The 25,063-nt window shown below is 42.3% G+C and overlaps 1 protein-coding gene and 1 pseudogene across 2 annotated transcripts in view; both read left to right on the top strand.

Annotated features, from left to right (window-relative positions):
• The window catches only part of LOC146205087 (heat shock factor protein-like), a 58,390-nt gene that overhangs the window by 16,998 nt on the left and 16,329 nt on the right, over positions 1-25,063 (top strand). For both annotated transcript variants that reach the window (XR_014704123.1, XM_084589776.1), the window contains exons 7-8: positions 8,341-8,414; positions 10,878-10,980. Coding sequence is in view for 1 of the 2 variants with exons in the window: in XM_084589776.1 (XP_084445902.1) it covers positions 8,341-8,414; positions 10,878-10,980 (177 nt within the window). In the remaining variant the exon portion in view is untranslated. The remainder of the gene's footprint in view (positions 1-8,340; positions 8,415-10,877; positions 10,981-25,063) is intronic.
• Positions 11,753-14,206, top strand: LOC146205088 (uncharacterized; annotated as a pseudogene).

The following is a 25,063-nucleotide window of genomic DNA, read 5'->3' as shown; positions in this document are numbered from 1 at the left end:
CCCGCTACGGAAAGCATGTAAACGCGGTTGACTTGAGTGGGGGCATAGTGAAACGTCTTGGAACGGATTTGTTAAAGAGGGGGACGTTCGAACAATGGCTGGGGTACTGTTTGGGTCTCCCTCTCAGTGACGAATCGAGTCTCGTGACTTCCGCAAATGGACCTTTTTTCAGTAGGACACCCTTCTTGTGGGCGTTAGGCAAAGTACTATTGAGGGGATGCGTTGCCAAGAATTTGTGCAATCTTAGTCCACACGGTAGTTGAGTGTAGGGCTGCGCTTGTCTAGCCTGTGTGGAGACCGCACGAGTCATCGGTGAACATACCCCCCCCCCCCCCCCCTCCCGCCTTCCCTCCCCTACAATGACAACAGGAAGCTGGCGAACCTGGCCTTCCCCTATTTTCGCATGGCATCCGAGCAAAAATGGCATCCGAGCGAAAAAGGGCGTCCGAGGAGGCTGCGCGCATGCGCAGTAGCGCTACTTGCAAAAGATTCATTGCCAGTGTGCACTTGCTTGCTTTGTGATGTATTTATTGCCTCCCATTCAGTGTGTAATACTGTTTGTGTGCCGAGTCCAACGAAACGCCGCTAGCTAAAGCTCTCGCGCGTGCAACTGAGGTGCGCCCTGGCTACAGCGAGCACTGTACCCCGGCGAACTAAACATGCCCCCGGTACAGTACAAGCAGTGGCTTTCGTTACTCGTTTTTAGTTATTAGTAACATACAGGATGTATGCTTGTGTTTGGCAAAAGCAGGCATTTCGCTGCTCATGGGGCTGCCTCGCACGAGAAGCGAATAACCGCTAGCACACTCAACACGGGGAAACCGATGAACAGAGAGGCCTCATTCCTTCCACAGAAACGGCTAAGCGGAATCAGCCATTCAAAGAGCAGTACTGTCATAATTTCAACCTACCAGCTAGAGATGCATCCAGACAAAGCAAAATCTCTCTGCATTCTTATTATCAAGTCAGCCTTACACAGAAAGTGGGGCGTTGAAGTCTTGCGCGTTAGAGAGTCGGTATCATGCAATCTCTCGAAGGAAAAATAAAACTTGATGCTATGGAAATTATCGAATGAGGAGAAGAGGTTGTTACGTGCCGCAAATTTGTTGCATGATATGAAGGTTTTACGAGTTCACAGCAAAGATAAAAGTTATAAAAGAAATAACTAAAATTCTGCTTAGCTCTGCAAACTCATTAGAAAATACATCAGATGCTAAACTGTAGTTTATTTACTGGTATCAGCCCAAGTGCATTGCTGTTTGTTTATTTTCCACATCTTAGGCAGGACTGCAAAAAATTTTACAAAAATATGAATAAATTTGACTTTGCCACCGCAGTTCCGTTCATCATCATCATCATTATCATCATCAGCCTGACTATACCCACTGCAGGGCGAAGACCTCTCCCATAATTCTCCACTTAACCCGGTTCTGTGCTAGCTGCATCCACTTGACCCCTGCGAACTTCTTAATCTCGTCCGCCCACCTAACTTTCTGCTGCCTCCTGCTACGCTTTCCTTCCCTTGGAATCCAGTTTGTTACCCTAAGCGACCATCGGTTATCCTCTCTTCGCACTACATGTCCTGCCCATGTCCATTTCTTCTTCTTAATTTCCACTAGAATGTCGGTAACTTGAGTTATTTCTCTGACCCACTCTGCACGCTTCCTATCTTTTGATGTTACCCCTACCATTTTTCGTTCTATAGCCCTCTGGGTTGTCCTCAACTTAAGTAGAACACTCTTGGTTAGCCTCCACGTTTTAGCCCCATAGGTGAGTACAGGCAAGATGCAACTGTTGTATACTTTCCTCTTGAGCGATACCGGTAAGCTGCTAGTCATAATCTGCGAGTGCTTGCCAAATGCGCTCCATCCCAATCTTATTCTTCTTGTTATTTCCTTTTCATGGTCCGGATCTGCGGTTACTACCTGTCCTAAGTAGACATATTCGCCTAGTACTTCCAGTATTTCGCTACCTAATGTAAACTGCTGTTCCTTCCTGAGGCTGTTGAACATTACCTTAGTCTTCTGCATATTGATTTTCAAGCCTACCTTTCTACTTTTTCTTTCTAGGTCATCAATCATTATTTGCAGTTCATCCCCCGAGTTGCTTAGCAAGGCAATGTCATCAGCAAATCGCAGATTACTGAGATATTCTCCATCTACCCTTATCCCTAACTGCTCCCATTCCAGTCTCTGAATACTTCCTCTAAGCAAGCTGTGAATAGTACTGGGGAGATTGTGTCTCCTTGCCTAACACCTTTCTTTATGGGAATTTTGTTACTTTCTTTATGCAGAACTATGGTTGCCGTGCAGCCACTATATATATCATCCAGCACTTTCACGTACGGCTCGTCTACCCCCTGATTTCGCAATGCCTGCATCACCGCCGAGGTTTCAACTGAGTCAAATGCTTTTTCGTTTTCGTGGTTTCGTAGCTTTCGTCGTCACGCTCCTTTGTCGTTTCTGTTTTTTTTATATATATATATATATATTATTTTTCCTTCGAAGCCGAGCTGTAGCGCTTGTGCCCTGTTCCATTGCTTTGTTTTCTCTACAACAGTACCAGTGGAGGAGAGAATGTGCTGGGTACTCGTGTCTTATGTTTGCCGGCTACATTTTGTTACTACAGAAACTACGCCTCTCTTGGAGCATTTGTCCTCGCCCTCAAACTCTGTCTTTCCCAGCCTGTCCCTCACCTCACCGCCTCTGCCTTCCTTCATCCTCGCCCTCACTAATTTTTCAGTGCTGATTCTCCCTCAACTCACCGAGTCAAATCCTCATAAAGTGAAGGTGCGGACCCCCTCATGAGGATGCCCATGTATGTTATAGTCAAGCGAATGTGATTTGATTTTGAACCTCTAAATGATCGTGACTAAGAGGCACCGCGGTTCAAGGTTCGTGACGGAGCTAGAAGCGCTCGAAATTCACATTTGACTTCTCTGACGGCGTGGTGGAAAACTCTCGTGGCAATATTTGACGAGTTTAGGTAATAGAGAGAAGGCATGACTATTATGATCAGGGTGGATGTTCGGGCGAGTTGGTTCATTGTCAAAGAAATACAGCTCTTTTGAGACAAGGACAAAAAAAAAAAAAAAAAAAAGAATTTTATTCAATGCATTATAGGATTTTGCTGTAGGAGCATAGACAAAACATGATACCAGCATGCTATCGCGACGCATGTTACCACATAATCGCACAAATTATTTTCCCAAGAACTCGATCGCCTTCGTCGAGAGTGATATCGAAGGATCGCCTTACACATTTTTCTTTCAGCTCTCTTATTTTTCTGGCTTCTATACACTCTCGCGTATCAGTTTTTCTTTATTTCTGCTTATGAGTAGCTTGCAGTCTGAAGATGGGATGGCATCCAGATAGTGATCGGCGATATTACCTCTCTTGTTCTCAGCTTCTTTGTTGTGTTCACAAAAACTCTCATTTATGCACCTCTCGGTCTGCCTTACGTACACCTTACCTCAAGACAACAGTAAGGAATACACAACGCCCTCCGTACACTGAACAGGTTTTTTTATTGGGCTTTTTTGTGCATCCTTGTTTCTTGAGAGCCAACGGATCGGTCATCTTACACAGCGAAACTGTGTAAGATGACCAATTTTTTTTTTTTTTTTTTTTCTCCACATTATGTGATATCCTGCGAAGATAGGGTAGTGCGGCTACTTTTTTCGAGCTTTTCTGCTTGGCTTTGAACTGGCAACTGTTTTGTAACGAGTAGTGTTTCCACCGCTTCAGACTGCAAACTCATAAGCAGAAATAAAGAAAAACTGACGCGCGATGATTGTAGAAGACAGAAAAATAATAGAACTCAAAGATGAACGTGTAAGCGATCCTTCGATATCACTCTCGACAAAGGAGATGGAGTTCTTGGGAAAATAGAAACATGTTAATTTGTGCTACAAACTAAAAATAAGCAAGGACGACTGTTGACTGAAGTTCAGCTAATTATAGCTATATTATCATATTTGTAATAACGTTTGATAAAGGAAATTTGTGTTGTTTGCAATAGCTGGCAGTTTACACTCCACTCAAGGAGTGTTCCAGTTATCTATGGCATCAACAATAGGGAGCTTTAGAATATGGGGATCCTATGCTCAGGGGCATAGGGTAATAGCGCGGCTACAAAGCACACCCACCGAGTGCTGTGATGAACAAGCGATGGGTGCAGTAATTACACTGGGCATGCGCACTTGCGCCCCGCTATTACTCTATCCCCCTTACAGATATGGTCGCCCCCTAATGATCACTTGATTGCACAGCGCTAAAGACAAGGATCAAAAGAACACAAGACAGGCGCTGACTTCAACTAAGGTTCATTGAGGGAGCCTGCAGAAATATATGCCATTCGCTTTTTCCTTTTTATTTTCCCGTTTTTATTTTTATTCAGTCAAGGTAGCCTACTGCAGTCCAGTCCAACCCCCTCACGCTCAATGAGCAATCAGGTTCCTATACTTCCTCTCACAAGATATCTGCAGCACTGGGAAAAGTAGAGGAGCCCTTGCAATTGTGCTCCTAAGTGCCCCTAGCCCCTGCACACTATAATAGAGAATTGTGCTCCTACTGTCACCCCACCAATTTAGGAGCACAATTGGCTATTGTAGTGCAGTGATCCTGATTGTACTGGGGTGCCTCTGCCTTTCCCTGTGCGGCAAACATCTTGTGAGATGAAGTATAGGCAGTAGAGGGAAGGCTCTTGTCTGGGGAGAGGGAGTTGAATGAGGCAGCCCATGCTGTGCAGGCGGGGACAAAAGCCCTCCCCTTCTCTGCCTGGATGCTGCCTGAGCATCAATAAAAGAAAAGCCTTCAGGCAGCAGCCTTCAGGCAGTGCAGGTCAAGAGGGCTGGGTACTCAATTCCTTAGTCATGGATTAGTGGCGTAGCCTGGTGGCAGAATCTGAATTACTCTCAAGATAGCGACCGTGGAACCGCCACCTTAAAGGGACCATGTAAAGAAAAGACGATTTTTGGTATACTGCTTGTACAGAGGTGAGGGTTAGAATGAATGGAATATGGAAATGTCAGTGAAATTGTGCACGTCGATGCTTAAGTTTTTTAAACTGGCTGATGCTTCAATTAGTTATTTACACGAGATGGCTAGGACTTAGCGGAACATGAAAGCAAGAGCAAGATCGGAAGTATAGTAACATATTGCGGACAGAAATGTATTCACGGATGTACGTTATAATTACGTGTTCGCTGCATCTACACCACAAAGCTAGTGAAAAGAACTACTGGCTGGCATATGTCTTTCATAGTTTTGTGCAGTGGACGAGAGCAAAAAAGTGCTGCAATGCTGTTTATGTGGTAAATTTGTAATGAACAGCAATGTCCAACAGTAACATTCTCCGGTGATCTAAAGCACTATTCATGTGAAAAAAACATTAAAAAAACAGAGGCCAACGAAAACACTGAGTTGAAAGCGACTAAACTAGCGCAGCTGTGCGCGGCCTGCGGCCCGTTCGCACTAGCGCCCGTCGACCGACCATGCTCTGACTGCGTATAGTAGTGCCACCGCTGCATGCAGTACAGAGGCGTACCTCCATAGGTGTGAGACGGCAGACTAAAAAGTTTTTGCAGGGACCATACTATAGCACTGCAAATAATTTCTTAGCTATCATGCGACCTCTTCCAAAAAGGGGCCAAACACCGACCAAAATGTTTCATGAAGTAAATGTAGAAATGAAACAATGTTGCCTGTTATTGTATAAATTGAGCTGAGCTCTCCAATACCTAAGAAGCAAGAATTTTTAATTTTAATTGGCAGTGGAAATCACATCAAACAAGCTGAAGTACCATCTTGTGGCAAAACATTGCCATTATTAATGTAGTCCACCACAGGACCTCTTCTTATTGGGAATATCACCGATTTTCTTAAGGGCACAGTGTTTTTCTTCTTGAAGTGCTCATCAGGCTTCAGTATACAGTAAAATCTTGCTAATTTGGCCTTCGTGAGACCAGAAAAAATGAGCGTTCAAGTTATCAAACGTCCATAAAACACTGATGAAAAACCATTTTCATCAGAGATTTTATCTGTTGAATGCGTGGAATATGGCTTATACATTTGAGATGAAAATTAAGCTACAATGACAATATTTCGTCAAGTGTTTTGCTTTACACACATTGTCAAGACTGGCGAAGAATTGCTCCAAAATCGTAAGTTCCTCTGCGGCCCATTTCGCAGTGCAGTGCGGTAGCTGCTTCACAGTTCGCCCCGTTGCATTTTGAGGATGCTTTACCACATAGGCATCGCAGTGAATAAGCATAATCTAGGAGTGGAGTAAGCATGAGGATGCATGTAGCAGAGAAAAATGTCCGTAGATGTTAGAATGGAGTGCTGCGATCCCAAAATAAAAAAGAAAACCAGTGAAGTGCAGAGTAGTGCCTGAAATGGCACGACTGGCTGGTGCACGCACACGATGGCAAGGGTGGGATGGGGTAGTGACGACTTATCGAAGTAGTGACGGACTTATGATCATTGTCACATCTGTCATAGTATGCACAGATGTTGGCCGGCACCGCTCTTGTTCATTCCAAGTCCAAGCAGGTCTATTTGGACGATTGCAGACCTCATGCGTCATATCTCGATGTGACCCCGCCCCTCATTCGAATTAACTGGTGAGGTGAGAGCCTGCTACTCAAATTAATAAGCTTGTGATGCCATAGACTTACATGGGCATCAGCTGGGACCACACTCGTAGTTCAAATTATCCAATTTTCCAAATTAAGGGGGAGTCAAATTAATTAAATTTCACTATTTTTCTCTCTCTAGTGCATCATTCAATAAAAAGTAAAAAGCAGTGCTTGCTTTAAACCTAAAGTACAGGTTAAAAAAATTCGATTAGAAGTTATTTTAGTCGTTTGGTGAGCACTGGCAAATTTTACATTGGGATCCATATTTACTAATGTCACGTGTATCTTCAAAAACAAAAGCACTTTTGAGAAAAGTTTAATGCCTCCACCATAAAAGCATCTGAGCCAGTCAGGTAGGCAGGATTGCTTGTTATGTGATTACCATATGTACAAGTGGCCACATATATTTGATAAGGCCAAACCTTTTTGTTAATGACAGTTACAGAGAGAAAAATGAGCGATGACTGCAGGTAGTGTGCCCAGTTTCTACAGCAGTTACGTGTGACACAGGCAGCATTTTCGCATGTGTGTGTGTGTGGCATGCTTTCATGTGGAAGCTTTAGCTTCTGCTCTTGCTATGATGCACTGTTTGCCACAATTCCAACTAGAACTACAGAAACTAATTTCGAATACCAACGTTGGCTTTCTGTAAGAAAATGCATCTTTATGTCCAGCATTAATTATTGGGCACACACTAAGTGGGATGAATGCCTGCATTCTGGTGCTACTGCATTTTTCATCATCATCATCATCAGCCTGACTATACCCACTGCAGGGTGAAGGTCTCTCCCATATTTCTCCAATTAACCCGGTTCTGTGCTAGCTGCGTCCACTTGACCCCTGTACCAATGAATACATAGCATTCATTGATTACGAAAAAGCATTTGACTCGGTTGAAACCTCGGCGGTGATGCAGGCATTGCGAAATCAGGGGTAGAGACTTGGAATGGGTGCAGTTAGGGATAAGGGTAGATGGAGAATATCTCAGTAATCTGCGATTTGCTGATGACATTGCCTTGCTAAGCAACTCGGGGGATGAACTGCAAATAATGATTGATGACCTAGACAGGAAAAGTGGAAAGGTAGGCTTGAAAATCAACATGCAGAAGACTAAGGTAATGTTCAACAGTTTCTGGAAGGAACAGCAGTTTACATTAGGTAGCGAAGTACTGGAAGTAGTAGGTGAATTTGTCTACTTAGGACAGGTAGTAACCGCAGATCCGAACCATGAAAAGGAAATAAGAAGAATAAGATTGGGATAGAGTGCATTTGGCAAGCACTCGCAGATTATGACTAGCAGCTTACCGGTATCGCTCAAGAGGAAAGTATACAACAGTTGCATCTTACCTGTACTCACCTATGGGGCTGAAACTTGGAGGCTAACCAAGAGGGTTCTACTTAAGTTGAGGACAACCCAGAGGGCAATGGAACGAAAAATGGTAGGGGTAACATTAAGAGATAGTGAGCGTGCAGAGTGGGTCAGAGAAATAACTCAAGTTACCGACTGCATCTTTAATGTGTAAAAAATGTTATGGGAAATTTTTTATTCAAGTGCAGGTTTTGTGGTATCCTGATCATATTTTGTTTTAAAAATATGGATCAGTAATTATGCTTCTCTTAGTTTGTGTAACGATTTTTTGCTTGAGCTGCCTCTGTTGGTGGTGGCTAGCATGCTTTCATATTTTTTTTTTTCTCAACAGGATTTTTCTTCGTCCAACTTGACTAGTAGGGGAAGCCAGGTGGCACTGCAGGACAAGCCTGTTGGGACCACAAAGCAAGTCTAGGTCTTTGTGTACATTGTGGTAGCTGCATTGTAAGGTTCATGGATCTCATCTAGAATTTCATACAAGGAATGTTAAAAATACTGTTGCTCAATCAACTCCTTAGGAGATACTCAGTACAGGATTTAACGTTTTGTTCAGTTATAGGAAAATATTAGCTTCCAAAACAGGAGAAAGTATCCTTATTTGCAGGAATTATTGAGGCTTGTTGCTTTGTGCTGTGTATGCTGTCAGGTCGAGGTGTTTTGCTTTGGTGCTGCAACCTTGAGGCCATATTTTTTTATTCGTGGCTGCAATTGGCCACACGCTTTGCTGCATTAAGACCATCATAAATTCTGTTTAAAAGGTCGCAGAAAGTTCTTTGTTTACATGATCAATCAAAGCACTCAAAAGAGGTTTGCAAATATAAAATGACTTGTAGCTTACAGACGTGAAGTATAACAAGAGAACAACCTGTACTGAACATCAATTCTCTTTGTTATCTTTGAAAGAGCATCCAGGGCATCGCTTTTTAACGCAAGTTCAAGAATTTTTTCAAATCATGGCTTCTCCACAACCCCATGACTTACAGATGCAGACTATGTTCACCTAGTGGAAATATAATAAGCAAAAAAAAAAGCAACTCATTTATGAAACATCAAAAGCTGCCATTTTTCTAGCCGTTCAGCACCTGATGGATTGCCAGCCACAGAAGCCATTGTGATAAAGGGGGGCTGCAGGGCTAAAAGGTCAACTTTTGAACTGTTACTCCAATTTCGATAAAAATGTAATAAATGGCTTGTCTCCCTCTTATTAGAATATATTCAAGTTTCATCACCTTAGCACAAATAGAAAAATGTTACAGCTGTCATAACGAGTAAGCGTGTCAGCTTAGGAAAACTATCATTTCTAAAATCATGAAGATGTAGTAACCGTTTCTGCTTAGATAACTTCTAGGTAGTTCATTGTGCAGGATAAGGCCAATTGAGGGTTCTTTATGAGATTTTGTAAAAATCTGAGCACTTTAAATGTGACCTTCATTTTTTTGTTGTCAGTATATGTCACATATTTGGTACTTTTTTTTTTTTTTTTTTTAGAAAATAATTAGGAATCCAAAAAGTGCCTCCTTATCTTGTTCTCAACAAAATTTTAGTCCATAAACCACCTTGAAGGCAGCCTTGGGCGACAGAGTTTGGAAATGGTAGTCTTCCTAACGGTGGTGCTCTTGAAAAAAGTCTAAACTGAGAAAAATGAGTTCAAAGATTTCAGAACATGCTATTCAAATTTAGGGCCTAAATTGATAAATCAAAGTGGATTGATGCATACACAGAGCCATCCTTTTGAACACAACACTGCTCTGTGGCGATTGCTTCAAGTTGCCTCTTAGTTTTTTCAGCTTAACTGCCGAGAGCCCTTCTCTGCGCTCGTGAAATGCTTTCTTTGGTAGCTTGCTGGGTGTGCCTCTTCGTCTAGGCTCCATTTTCTATCTCCAGCTTGTCGAGCACTTTGGTTAGCCATGCTCCCAGTAGTGCGAAAACAGCGTTTGACGGTTATGTGCTGCGTTTTGTTTAATCCAAGCTCCTATTTCAGATTACCAGCCAATTCACTTTTGTTGCGACCCGTAATTTGCCTTTTCTTTCTATTTTTCGTTTTAGTTGTCTGTTGTACTCTTGATAGCAGGTCCCTTTTGGCTAGAAAGTGCGAAAAACAAACGTTCTAGCTCCGGGATACACTTCGCATTTCGTTTCTTGCCTGCTATGTGGCAGCGTTTTGAAATCATCGTTCATAGGCGCTTTCGGTGGTGAGTGAACCCCATCTAGCAAAAAAAATTAATTTTAATTTTGCTGCTGCGCAGATGACGACCAAACTTGGTGAGAAGTTTATTTAATACGTGCACAATCAAAAACAACAGAAATTTAGAAGAGAGTTTTTTTTGGTAAAAATTGTGATTATAGCCCTGCATGTAGAAAGATGCACCATTCGACATGATGACTTCCTACTGCAAATGAACTTTGCTTGCATCATCACATTCGTTTTCTTGTAATGTTCTTTTTTCTTTTTCACATATGTGCCCAGCATACATGCCCGAACACATTGGAGTTTCAGTTTCATTCTGAAAAATGGCATGTAATTACAGTGTTGTAACTTTCTATGTAACTTGGCTGATATGTTTGCAGCAACTTACTTTACCTGCCGAATGTGTTAACTCACCACTCTGAAGAGTAGTTTCATTGCCCCTTGAGGCATTTTTGTGTGTTCATTTTGCACAAGGCCATCTATTTTGAAATGGATGCACTCCTACTTCCTAAATTCAGCTTACTCGCTATGCATTTAGCAGTTATTCATTTTCATTGTTTTTATTTTGCATGCACATTTCACGTCAAAAGTGCCTCAGGTGGTCAAGAATGGCATGAGCAGAGGAATATACTAACTCATTCTTGGGCAGCATAATGACAACTTGTGTATTACGAATGCAGGGTTTTTGCTGAGGACTTGGAATCCAGTGATTCTGACCTGGATTGGATTCAGGACGAGCTGATAAGTGCAGGACTCAACTTGGACACTTCCACGCTGATGAGGGTATGTCCTGACTGGATAGGGCTTTTCTCGGGATCCTCAAAGGTAGATCAGCGAGAAAACCGCTGTAGTCTTAGTGATACCATGACTGCACGCACAAATAGTGTATACAGTCAAGCCTCAATATAACAAACAGGCATATAACAAATTATTGAATATATCGAGCTCTTCCGAAATATTTTTGTCAAACACATGTATTTTTAACTTCCCATAGCGAACGTGGTTCGGCATAAAACGGATATTACGAACTTTGCGACGCCAAGCACTACCTCACTTTAATTGCAGGAGGCAGGGTTCGTTACACTACATCATAGGGGTGCGCACAGGTGGTTGAAAACCTTGAATACCATTGAATTACGGAAGTCTGTTTTCAAGGCCCTTAAAAACCTTGAATTTATGACTAGTCCTTGAAGATTCTTGAATTCCTTGAATACTAAATTTGAACTGGTGTTTTTCGTCATGAAAACGTTTTTGTTGCTAAACTTTTATTCTTGACTGAGTTCTGAATGAACTGCGGGGAAAGAAACGTATCGATTTTTAGCCTATTTAGCGCATTCTCGTTAGGCGGCTGGCAACACTGCAGTGGGCGCGCGGCTGCAGTTTTTTTTTTTTTTTTTTTTTTTTTTTGCTGGTCAGATCCCACTGGGTGATCACCCGTTCAAAAGGGTACGACCATATCGCCATCGCCATCGCGTCGTCCCATCGCTATCACATCGCCATCACTCACCGAGCCCAACGTTTTTAGATAGGTTTATCGAGCCGTGCGGCCGTGTCTACGCTGACGTTGCCCTAGTGCTTGCATTTTTGGAATGAGCGTGGCTTCTGCCTGTCAGCGCACGTGATATTTTCATATGTGACACAATGCCCGGAAAGAGCAAGTTTCAGGCTACGTGGCTCCACCATGACGAATACAAGCAGTGGATTGCGCCTGATACAACGAGTCCGCATCGGACTAAGTGCAAGCTTTGCGGTAAAACTGTGGATGTGACTGCCATGGGTGAATCCGCTTTAAAAAGTCACATGAAAAGCGGCAAGCATATTGGCACAATGAAGGTAGCGCAAGGGAGCACGTTGAAAAGGTACCTGTTGCCGGTCGCGGTAGAGCAGTCTACTAGCTCGTGTTCCTCGCAGTCGCCAAGCCTAAACGATGCTTGCAAAGCGCACGAGCTTGTCACTGACGCTGAAATTCTTTGGACTCTGAAAGTTGTGACATCCCACTTTTCGTACCGGTCGTCATCCCAAGCAGGGGAGCTATTTCAGCGCATGTTTCTGGACAGTGAAGTGGCAAAGGCGTTTTCTTGTGGTGAGAATAAATGCGCCTATATGACGTGTCACGGTCTCAGGCCTTTCTTTCTTTCAGCATTGCAGCGAGAAATAGAACAGTGTGAATTCTATGTCGTACTGTTTGACGAGTCGGCAAATGACTTTCTGCAAAGTAAGCAAATGGATGTGCACGTGAGGTGTTAGGACTCTGCTCACCAAGTGACGACCAGGTATTACACCTCCGTTTTTATGGGGCATTCCACAGCCGATGACATTCAGGAAAAGTTGCTAAGTGCCCTCGAGCCTTTGCCTCTTGCCAAGATTCTTCAGATATCGATGGATGGGCCCAATGTCAATCCGAAGTTCTTCAAAGGTCTTCAAGAGCACTTGCAACAAAACCACCAAGTTCTGTGTGTGGACTTAGGCACTTGTGGGCTACACACAGTGCACAATGCTTATAGGGCTGGAGTTTCAGCGACTAAATGGGGACTTGACTGCTTGTTGTCTAGTCTGAGTGCAATTTTTGAAGGTGCTCCAGCACGGAGACAAGACTTTTAGGCAGTTACAGGCCAAGATACCTTTCCTCTTAAGTTTGTCGCCCACCGGTGGGTGGAGAATGTTCCTGTAATTGAGAGAGCATTGCTGTTGTGGTGTGACATGAAAAAGTACATTGAGGCTGCTAGAAAAAAAGTCAACCTGCCAAAATGTGCATCGTTCAATAACTTGTGGGAGTTCTGCTGTGATGCTTTGCTGCCAGCAAAGTTGAATTTTGCCTTATGTGTGGCAATGGCACTGAACCCTTTTCTGGTAGAGTACCAGACAGACAAACCAATGGTTTTTTTCCTTGCAAGGGATTTAGAAACTGTTCTCAGAAAGCTGCTGACGAAGTTTTTGAAATGTTCGATCCTGTCTGCCAAAGGGATAGTGGGTCTGCTGAAGATCGACATTGATAATGCCGAGAACCATGTTCCACTTGAAAAGGTGGATATAGGCTACAAAGCAGAGCAAGTTCTCAAGAATTCTAAAGTGAGCTCAAAGGACGTGTTTCAATTCCGGATGGAATGTAAACAGTTTTTGATCAGTGCCACAAAGAAAGTTCTAGACAGAAGCCCCTTGAAGTTTGCATTTGTTAGGGGCCTTTCTTCACTAGACCCACGACAGATGTGCTCGAAGCCAGAGGAATGCCTTGCAGGTTTCAGAAAAGTGTTGGACACCCTCATCACTGCAGATAGAATGGCTGATCACCTTTGAGACACGGTGCTGGCCGAGTACACGGAGCTCCTGCACGAGCAGAAACATCAGCTTAGACAATTTGACAAGTGCGCTGACAGACTGGATGAATTTTACCCTGATCTCTTGAAGTTCAGTTCAACCTACTCGAAGTTGTGAAGCATTGTGAAACTTCTGCTTGTCCTCAGTCATGGCCAGGCAACTGTCGAGCGTGGGTTCAGTGTAAACCGACAGGTGTGCGTTGAGAATCTGAAGGACCTTTCATATGTTTCACAACGGATCGTGTGCGATGCGGTTGAAAAAGCATGTGGTGTTCTAAACATTCCAATCACCAAGGAACTGAGGATCGCTGTGTCAGCTGCAAGGCAAAAGTATGGAGCATACTTGGAAGCCCAGAAAAAGCAGGACCTTGAAGCTTCAAAGCAGAGAAAAAAGCACTGCATTGAGGAAGAGCTTGATGCAATGAAAAGAAAGAAAAAGAAGCTGGAATTGACAATTGATGATCTCATGGCATCTGCAAATGCCTATGCTGATAAAGAAGAGGCAGAAAACAATGTGACACAGATTGTAAAGTCCAATAGCCTCAGAAAGATGGCCAAAGACAAGAGTGAGGAGCTACACATCATCAAGCTCCAAATTCAACAAAAGCTGCTGGAGCTCCCCTGAAGTAGCCCTGAGGAGCTGCTTCCTAAGGATTTTTTTGTTTTGTGCAGTTGAAACAGTGGACAATATTTTGTGAGGGTATAGGAAATAACCAACAATTTTATAAAACTAACTTTTTACTTTTCTGCGGGATATGACCAAACTTTCACTGTGATATTTTATGAAGCTATATTTAATTTTTTTCTGTGCAATAGAAGCAAATCTGCGTAGTGATGCTTTTTTTTCTTTGTGGAATAAATATTTCACACGTTTTGAGAGCTCTGTTTGAAGATCTTTGACATGGAAAAAAAAATTAAGCCCTCTAAGGGGGCCTTGAAAATCCTTCTATGGGGGCTTGAAATTCCTTGAATATCCTTGAATTTTTTCTTTGCCACCTGTACGAACCCTGACATGTGTGCTATGCGGTGCAGCAAACGTTCAGGACTACCTCGCAGGCGCTGACAGCGCCAGAGAGGCCACGACGGCATTGGGAGTTGACAACCAAAGAAATCCATGGCCTCCTAGATCACCCCTGCGCGCCTGTTTGTGCGCGTAGAGGTGATCTCGTAGGCCATGAGAAATAGTTTGCATCTCAGAATCGCTGACAGCGGCGCGATTGAATGTTGCTTTTGCCTTTTTGGTTTTTTCCTCTTTCGCGTTTTTTGGTTTTAGTGTTAGCAGCGGCGTCGCGGCGTGGTCGTCGTAGCATTTGGCGAAGGCTGCGTCGGTTGTCGTGTCGAGTGTGGTGCGTGGGTGTGCGTAGTGCTCTGATGGTGAACGTGAAAAAAATAAAGCAGCACTGACGTTACAGACCAAACTCATGATGAAATCAGGGCCTGCAAGGCTGTTTACTAGAGGAGACTGATTGACACTCTTCTCATGAAGCTTCTTGTGAAGCAGGACTTGAAGATGACTTGCTGGGAGCATTAAAGCGGCATGGGACAGCGTGAAAGGCGAAACGATTGCCAACTGCTTTTGGCACGCAGAGTTTGTTCCAGCAGAGGCCCGTGCATCAAGTGACGATGGAGATGATCCCGACCAAGCAGAAGCAGAGCTCTGCGAGCTCGATGAGCTTGGAACGATTTTTCGTGTTTTATTGGTGAAATGCCCGCAACAATGACTGTAGAGGACTTTGTAGGCGACAGACGACATCGCGGCGACCACGGCTGTACTGACGGACGCCGAAATCGCTGTGGAAGTTTCCGAACATCCCGCAGACAAAGCTCAGGCTAACCCTGCAGACTTCACAACAAGTGCTTGCTGCATTGGATTTACTGAACAGGGCGTGATACGGAACACGATCAACACAAGAAAGCAGGCCACGATAACACAGTTCTTTGCGCGTAAATAAATGGACGTGACCCAAGTAGGCACCCTCCGAGTTGCTGTGCCTTCTCTGATTGAATTTTGCTGCTCTTGCATGTATTTTCTACGAACTTTTATATTACGAATTATGGATAGAGCGAACTATTTTTCGTTTTTTAACTGTTCGTTATAACGAGGTTTCACTGCAGTTCTGTGGTGTGCAGGAAAGATTGGTTCTTTTATTCACCAGATTGCATTGCAGTATCTGCCAGCATTTAGGTGTCTCTGTGGACTCTTACTTTCATTATTCATGATTTCGATGAGAAAGCTGGGAAAACAGTGCATCATTCGCAGAGATGCTTTTTAGAGGTCTGAAAAAAACCACTCAGTTGAAAATTTTGCATGGGACACATGCAACCGGAAAAACAGATTAAAAAATAACAAACTAAGGAGACATTTTAAGCTCCTTCTTAGAGTGAAATGCAATAGCATCAATACGATTAAACCCTTATGTAACAAACCTCCATGTAGCAAATTCTTCTCTGTTACAAAGTTTTTCAATTCCTCAGCGTTGACTCCACTGAAGTGCCTTTGTATTTGAAAACTTCATGTAACGAATATGTTGTGGTGGTTGACCTTTATATAACAAATTCATAGTGCCGACTATCAGGTAGTGCTCTATTAGTACTTGAAGTTAAGTTGAAGTTAAGACTATAAAACACCAACTGACATGAGAGGAACGTCTACAATTTGTAATCAGCGACTGCAGTTGATACAATGCGCCATGTTTCACATAACACATGAAGCGATCTCCGCTGGTTTTGCTTGTGGAATGTGGCACTATTTAGTGCTCAAAAGCAGTGAAAAATAATAGGACAAATAAAAAAAAAACATGGGGCGGGCGGTGTGTGTTCATCGCTGTCACACGCGAGATTATGGCACGGACAGCTCTTAAGTGTCGGTAGTAAGAACAACGTAGAGCACTGGCGACGCGAGGTGAAGAGTCAGTTTTCTGAGGTGCCTGGGACAACGGTGAGCGGGAACATGCGTGAAGGCGCAGGCGCTTCTTCACTCAGTGGTGGCACGACCGCTTGTGCTCTTCCCTATCCTGGCCACAGTGCTTTTGGCAGGCTCTCTGCCACCCTTTTGTTGCAAAAAGCAACACTAGGCCAGCCGCTTCGCCTCTTCAGCGTGGTCGCACCTCTGCCATGGCGCTAACTTCACGAATGACCTTGAGCCAAGAAGAAGAAGAAACCGCTGGTGATAACTCCGTAGTTGCCACCCTGGTAGAGACGAACGACAACAGCGAGTTGCCCGCACCGAAAGCTTTCGCTCCACATCCGGTTCAGCAGCGTTGAACCCCTCTAATTTTTTTTCTTACCTTCTCATAGCCGCGTTGTGTGGGCCGCAGCGAAGGTGGAGGGTGCTGCTGCAGTAGCGGTAGTCCTCAGCGGGATTATGAAACGTTTCACTGCTTCATAACTTCGAATAATGAGTAGGGGTGTGCCAGTATTAATATTTTCGAATATGGGAAAAAAAATGCCTTCGAATATTGAATTCAATATCGACTATCTGATCAGTAAAAAAAAAAATGAAAATACAAAAAAAAGCATACATTCTTCGTCTTATTTATTTCAGAATTCACGTGTATATACTACTACAATTGCACTGAAGTGTAAGTGTAACTGAAAAAACCAGTATGAATTTTTACAGAATTGTGTAAACTGGTTTTCTGTAGAGGAAGGACCTGCATGAAACTGGGTGGAGCTGTCATATCACTGATTAATACAGGAAACTCATTAATTCATTAAGGAACCAGAAAAAATGTCCATCGAATGGATCTGAAAAGACTGCTGAAGAACATTTGCATCGCAGTAGTTTTATCTGATGAACACCACACTTGCACGTTGGTTGTCAGCATTTAAGGTAAAACCGAAATGAGAAGTAACTAAGTTTTTTCTCGAATTAATAACACTTCAGAGAAGGGAAGGTCTCTCTTCACAAAACAGCCCCGTCTCGTTTTGGGGGTCCTTCACTGCGCAGTCAATATGGTGAAGCATTTGTTTGCTTAGTGTAATTTTTGTCACTTTATGACATTTTATAAATTCAGTACCAGGAAATAAATTCACTGCACTCAAATGACTTTACACACTTTTCGAGTTCAGTTTACTTGACTTTCTTAATTAGTTACTCATTCCAGTCAAGGACATGGTAGGACTCGAGCACATTGTATGGCAGAACCGAAACTATTATAAGATCGTGCAGAGAGGTACAGCAGGTGGAAGAAAACAAGTCCCTCAAAATAACTAAACAATAAAGGTGCTCCTCAATGCAAGCAACAACATAGCACCGTATGGCGCCACTGCGAGGTATTGAAGGGTACTTAGGCAGACTGTGCACCCCTTTGCATATAGTGAAACAAATACACTTTCCACCGCCCTTCAGTTCTCGGGTAATATCGTTTGACTTGAACGATCAATGGTACTCTGTTTCAAGACTCGGCCCAGCTTGAAGGTCTTGCTTTGAGAAAGCATTATAGGAAATATCACAGTTGTAGAAAGGCCAGGCCCTAAGTGCTAGAGTCATAATTTCTTTAGATTCAGTCTCTTTGGATCTTAAAAAAAAAATGTTATTTTCAAGAAATTACCATTCTTTGATCTCTAATGTGATTCTCGTTCAGTTAGAACCGCTTATGAGCAATTTTATATTTTCACCAAAAGTACCGCAAACTGCATGATACACGACAGTGTTTTTCACAATTGTCACTACTACATAGTTTTTCTCAAAACAAAGGTTGATATTGTGAATGAAGCACACTGCAATTTTTGGACCGAAAAAGAAAATTCATGCAGTAAGGGGTTAACTGTAGAGCTCGTCATCACCTTTTTGCTTGTCGTTCGCCACCACCTGTTTACTTGCAGTTGATTCAGAGAACGACTTTCTTTGGTCTGTACACTCCTTTCCTTCCTTTTTTTTTTTTTCTCATGGCATTTGCTTAGGATGGTAATGCCGCTTTTTATGTAAAAACTGACTCCTCATTAGCATACTCCTAAGTACAGTTAGCAACAGCAGGCGTCTTCAAGATGTGGCATTAAAGGGACGAATACTGGAATTTAGGCACCAAATTTTTTTCAGTGCAATCAAAAGATTGTTGTCTAAAATGTTCATTTCCATAGTGGTTTTGGTGGAAACGCTGTAGAAAATTTTTACCGAGAATTTTTTGATCAGTGCAATCGTCCACTTTTATGTAGACCAATCTGGAAACCATAAGCCAGTTAGGACTGGTGGGCGTCAAAAAAGACGCACCGAAAATAAATATAAATTTCACTCAGCAGACAGTAATTAGACATTTTTAGCATAGAATAGCCGCCTATCAGTTTTCACACTCAAGGCTGTTACGGCACAATAACGTGCGCCTCGTTGACGAAAGTTTTAGTGGGCACTATCATCCCTTCATTCACGGATTTCAAAGCACTGTGGCGCCATCTAGTGGCAAAAGCTGAAAGCATGCCTCTCACGAGGCCTCAGGTCATCCTCGTGAATAAAGGTTTATGAATGAATAAATGAATGAATGAATGAAAAGAGGGGTGGTCTTTATTTAAGGACGCACTGGAGAGAGCACGAAATATAATAAATTATGACAAGCACTCGAAGAAGAAAAAAGAACAGTATAAACTTACGAAAATCAGCTATATTTTACTGAGATGTAGTCACGTGGGGTACTACAGTGAAAGTAATGGCCATTTCCGCAAGGTAGCGCCTCAGTTGTTTTTATGCGATTTCTAATTGCAAATTAAAATTGTGAGGCTTCTTGAGGCAAGGTCTTTTCATTTCCACCATAATCTCATGACATATTTTAGAGTGTAGTACTGTTCCTTTAAGTCGGACCGCAACACATTCACGACGTCCCCTTCTAACATGTCTGAATCAGCGAGTCTTTGTGTAGCATGTTCGTCTCGCTGCCGAAAGATTTCAGTTCGGCTCCCAATACCTGCCCAAATTAACCCAATTTGTTTTTCAACCTTCTTGTTTGTCTATGTCACAGGACCCTCCTCACCAATTTTGGATTCATTTGAATGCTCTCGGGAACTTTTCCAACTGTTTTTCAAGTTTCCTCATACTATTCAGTCATAAACAAGGCATTCCTGTGACAACACCAATGCCACCGGGTTTTTTGTAACACGGAGCCCTTACGTTGTCGCGTAAAGTGAGAGTTATTGCATATTGGTTGCCATGTTTACATTATTGTTTACCTTTATAGGCTGATAGTATCTGCACATGCGAGGCCATTTTAGGCCTCACATGTGAGCATTTTAGGGAATTTTAGAGAACATTTTGGAGAGTTAGTGGACCAACATGGTGGCACTCTGCTCGGCCATTTTGGACTACACACTGCATTGCCACTGCAGTATTCGGAGTGATACCTTGCTCTAAGCGGCTACATCCACTTCTTTTTCGCATACTCTCACACTTACACATCCAGGCATATGCGACCACTAGACCAATGTTTTGAGGTAATTAGTAATTTTTGAGCTGTTAAGGCTGACTGCGGCAGCAGATCAGGTTTTTGTGGTTAGAAAACTTTCCTCAATTTTCATAACTTTTGGGGCCGAAAACAGACGACCTGGTAATGCACTCACTGCACCCAACATTGGTGATAATAGTGGGAGAAATGAAATGGGTTCTCCAGCCATAGTTCGAGCACGCTTGGTTTACTCTCACTAGATGGCGCTACTGCCCTTGAATGCGACTCTGCAGCAGGGAATCCAAAACTCATATTTGCATTGTTTATAAAGCTCTAGTTACACACTGAGCACTTTGTTCGCAAGCCTTCTTCGTTTACATACTAAAAGTATCTACTGGTCAATACAGCCAGGGTAGGCAAGATACCTTGCATTACAGGAAGGTTTGAAAAGCCAATTAGTTGGCTGTTGGCTGACGCGTCGCCTCGAGGTAATGATTACTAATGTGCATACAGTTCTTCACTGCGGAGAAATGCTTTGAATGTGCTTATTTATATTATTGACAAACATGCAGCATCTTTCTGCATATAAATTTTTGCACTACTATTTGTATATTTATGTTGTACCGCTTGCAAGGCCTTCTGCCATCATCATCAATCTTTTTTCGCTAGGGTAACTGCGAAACTACCAATGGTATATAGATATGAGGAAAACTGTATACTAAAACGCATTCTGCATTTTGCAGCGCTAGCCGGCAAGTTCGCCATTTGGTAACACTGTTACGTAAACACTGTAAGAATGTGCTATGTCTGTCTAAAAAAGTAGGGTTGTTATTTTCTTGTGTGGTCCAAAATAATCTGAAGCCCTTCACTATGCATCTCTCTTAGCCCGCGTGCCTTGGTCTGAAATGTTCGGGACAATATAGTCGCACGCGAATATGTTGTATTTGAAAGGGATCACAAAATTGTTCAACATGTCAATAATTTGACATATAAAATGTGCCAACAGATGAGCTCCCTCATGACCCAGAAACATGGACACAACGTACCCATGCTGGGGACATCCGTTCTTTTAAGTTTTTCTTTCTTTTTCTCTCTCTGCTCTGTTTTTTTTTAAATCACATTGTAGGCGCCTTTTTCTTATGTTTAGAACGCATAATGTTCTAATTTGTGGTTTATATAAAAAAAGAATGTAGTCTGGGCAGAAATCTGAGACTGTCTCAGCACAGAGTACATTTCAGAAATTGCAACAAAACAGACTGCATGCAAAATCATGCACCTGTTGCTGTGCTATGCTTTCCATGAGCAAGGCGATAAGCTTAAAACAAACGTTTGGTGAAACAAGGCTGAAAGTTCTAAACTAGCACATAGTCTATGTAATATCACTTTGTGTGTGTGTCTGTATTTGGAGCACTTAGAATTTGTTTTTGGGTGAAATATTTTAGTACAGTAGCATCTTACTACTACAAAACTGATGGGGCATGAGAGGAGATTCGTTGAGGTAAAATCAGTGCAAAAACACTGTTAGATTGGACTACACAATCCAAAGATATTATTTAAATATCAAGAAGTCGGTCAGCTGCTTCAGCTTCTTCCTTCTTTTTTTTTTGCCACAATTGATAGGTGCAGTTTTAACGCTCAGTGAGTGATTGCACTACAACATGGTTGTCGTCTTCCATTTTGTGGACATATTGAAGAAATAGTTTTAAATATCCCATCCTTCAATTTCAGAATCGTGAGAGCGTGCTTTGTGAGATGCCTTAGTGATTATTCTTCCTTTCTCCTCTAAAAAAAAAGCGACTTTTGCTTCCTGGTACAATCACCATGCTAGCATCAAGTGCAGCACACAAGCGCAAGTGAAAAAAGATAAGGGCACACATCACGTGGCGTAGGATACGGATTGATTGCGGCTAAGGGCTTTGAAGAAAATGGGAGCTTTCTACTGCTCTAGAGTGTGCCAGAAACTTAACTGTGCCTTGTTCCCGAGGCAGCCAGCCTAATAGTCATCGCCACCAAGCAAAGGCACTCTTGATGTGTATGTGAATAGGTGGATCAATGGGAGCATCAGCAGGAGTAGGGGTATGCAAAAATTAGAAAAAGTGATATTGAGAATTTTCTTGATATTCAAAAATTGTCGAATATACATAGAAAAGTTTTGAATTCACTGCAGTTTCATCAGATTGCACGCTCCACTGCAATGCTTGACCACATAGACTGTGCAGTGAAACATCCGCAAAATGCGACAGGGCCAGTTTGTTAAGGAGGACCTTCCCTCTTCTGAACAGGGCCTTCCCGACAGCGTGCACAAAGCAAAGCACTTGACGAAACAGGGAAGAAAATGTCATTCTCACTTGGGCTTCATTTCATATACAGACAGCCATCATACGGGTGTTCTTCAAATAAAATTACTGTGATGCAAACAGTTTCTGGCACTTTTTTTTTTCTTTTTCAGGCCTATTCGGTAATTTGAGCTTTTGGTAATTTGGACATTTTTTCTTGTCGTGAAGGTCAAAGTAATGAGAGTTTACGGTATTCAGCAGCAATATGACGCTCTACTTGGTTGCATACAGGCCCTTCGTATAACAAAAAAATGGTATACAGAATCCTGTATAAATTATACTGGATTTTTTAGTGCAGTTATACTTCTCTGCAATTGTAATTTAATTTTATTTGCAAATGCCATGTTAATTCTGAAATAGGCAAGACTAACAATGTTTTGCTATTTAAAATTTTTTTTCACTGATCAGATATTTAATATTTGGTTCGATATTCGAAGTCAATTTTTTTTTCCTACATTTGCATTCAATTCGTATTCAGAATCTTACCCTCGATTTGCATTCACATGGTTAGAAAGGAGCCGGAAAAAGAAAACACTTCGAGATATGTAATTTTTCAATTGTTTGAACCACTTGCAGCAAAAGTGCACTAATGCATTCAAAAGCATTGCCATATGCAGGTAGCAATAAAAGCTAGCATCAATAACTGGCAGGCACGTGATGAAACGATTTTTTTGTCATGCACTTGTCACAACTTTGACCGATGTGTGTGCACACGCTGCACTCCGGGGGTCTGTTGTCTGCATCACACAAAATGGCAATGCATAAGCGCAAAGCAGTTTCACTTGCGATGAACAATCGAGACATTTAGGATGGTCAAGAGCGGGCACAGAAAGAGGGACATTGCCGTGGACTTGGGTGGTGCACCTAGCACTGTGTCGACAATATCTTGAATGTGGGGCAGATGATTGAGACATCCACTTCAAAGGCTCCATGAAGCATGATCAGAAGCGCATTAGACATATCACTATCTCAGCTGACACATCCGAATGTTACGTTTGAGGACTTCGTCACTGCTGATGACATCTTGGCTGTAGCGCCAGAAACAAAGAAATTATCAATCGGCTGATTCCTGTGGATGATGCAAGTCGTGATAATGACAGTGAATTGGAAAAATAAAAGTGAGCTCTAAACAGTACAGAGGCCACTGACATAGCCAAGATTGAACATTTTTTTAAATCAAATCTATTTGTTTGCAAATTACGAGCGCTGCGACGGAGAACAACAACGAGAGAGTAATGACAAGGACAGGCGCTACTATCAACTGAACGTTTATTCGAAGAACACAGATTAAATACTCGCAGAAGACAACCAAAGGCACATGCGCTTCACAGATTTTTCCTAGGTATCCAGATAAACAATCTCACATTCTTGGATGCTTACAGATGGTGAGCTCACGCACGTGTCACTGTTTTTATGGATGTGATATGACTCTGACAGTTCTCTAGTCATTTGATCTTTGTGTCTAAACTTAATTTTGGTTTTGTTAAAAAGCGGTAGGCATTTCTTCCTACTAGGCACATTTGACCCACTAGGTTTATTCAAATCACAGTCCCTGTAATGAAGGGCCAAATTGGATGAGGGGGCACTATTCAAAGAAGTGTTATGCTGGCGCAGGCGCGTATTAATACATTTGCCGGTTTGCCCTATATAATTTTTCCCACATTTAAAAGGTACTTCATACACAACCCCTTCTTCACATGCGACAAAACGCGAATCATGGTCCACTTGGCACACACCTTTTCTTGTTCTACTTTTTTGTTTCTGATCTCTAGCCCTTCTGTCAACAACCGCACAAATTTTGCCCAGCTTATTAGGAACCGAAAATAACACTTTCACTCCATATCTACTGCCGATTTGCTTAAGCCTGTGGGATAACCGATGGATATACGGAATCACTGCATACTTCTTTCTATCGCTATTGATATGGACTTTTGTATCTTCTCTACCAAAAGCCTTAATCTTCTTTATGATTTTATTGCTAGCTAGAATTATCACATCCATCGGGAAGCCCGCTAACCTTAACTTTTGGACCTGTTGTTTGAAACTACTATCTATGGCGTGAACACATGATTTTGTAACAGCAGAACTTAAACAAGACACTGCAATGCCACATTTTACTATCTTCGAATGACCTGAATGGTAACTAAGCAAGGGCTTCTCTGACCGCTGTAAAAAAGACCAACAAACATGATCCAACTTTTTTTCCAATCTTATATCCAAAAATTGAAGCTGATTTCCCTCCGGTAATTCAAACGTAAATTCCAATCCATACCCACAGTCTACAAATGTTTTTAAAACCATTTCCACTTGACTATTGAAGTCCTGAGCTTCAACAAAAACCAGATAATCGTCTACATATCGGAAGACTTTTTTTACATAGTTACCTAATTTGTCATTAATGGATCTGTCCACGTAAGAAAGAAATATGTTGCTAAGAACTGGAGCCACTTTTGAGCCAATGCACACCCCAGATTTTTGTATAAATAGTCTGCCCTCCCATTCAATAAATGTGGATTTAAGATAAAAAGACAAAAGCTCTAAAAAGGAGCCAACCGATACACCGCAATTTTTTAACACATTGGAGGAGCCTACTATGCGATAATGAATAGAATAAATCCTGCACATCAATACTGAACATGCCACACACACCAGGATTACTGCATTTCAAATATTCTACAACTGCCACTGAATTAGGAACGAGAAATGGATCTATTACGGAAAGCGAACATAGATTACTTTGCAAAAAACTTGAGACAACATGTTGCCAGGTTCCCCGTTCAGTAACAATGGAACGAAAGGGAATGTCAATTTTATGTGTTTTAGCAGAAAAAAATACTTCTAAAAA

This window comes from Amblyomma maculatum, chromosome 1 (assembly GCF_055883805.1).
Source record: "Amblyomma maculatum isolate TAMU_Amacu chromosome 1, ASM5588380v1, whole genome shotgun sequence".
Classification (NCBI taxonomy): Eukaryota; Metazoa; Arthropoda; class Arachnida; order Ixodida; family Ixodidae; genus Amblyomma; species Amblyomma maculatum.
Note: the sequence above shows the minus strand (reverse complement) of the source record. Positions and strands in the feature narration are given on the sequence as shown.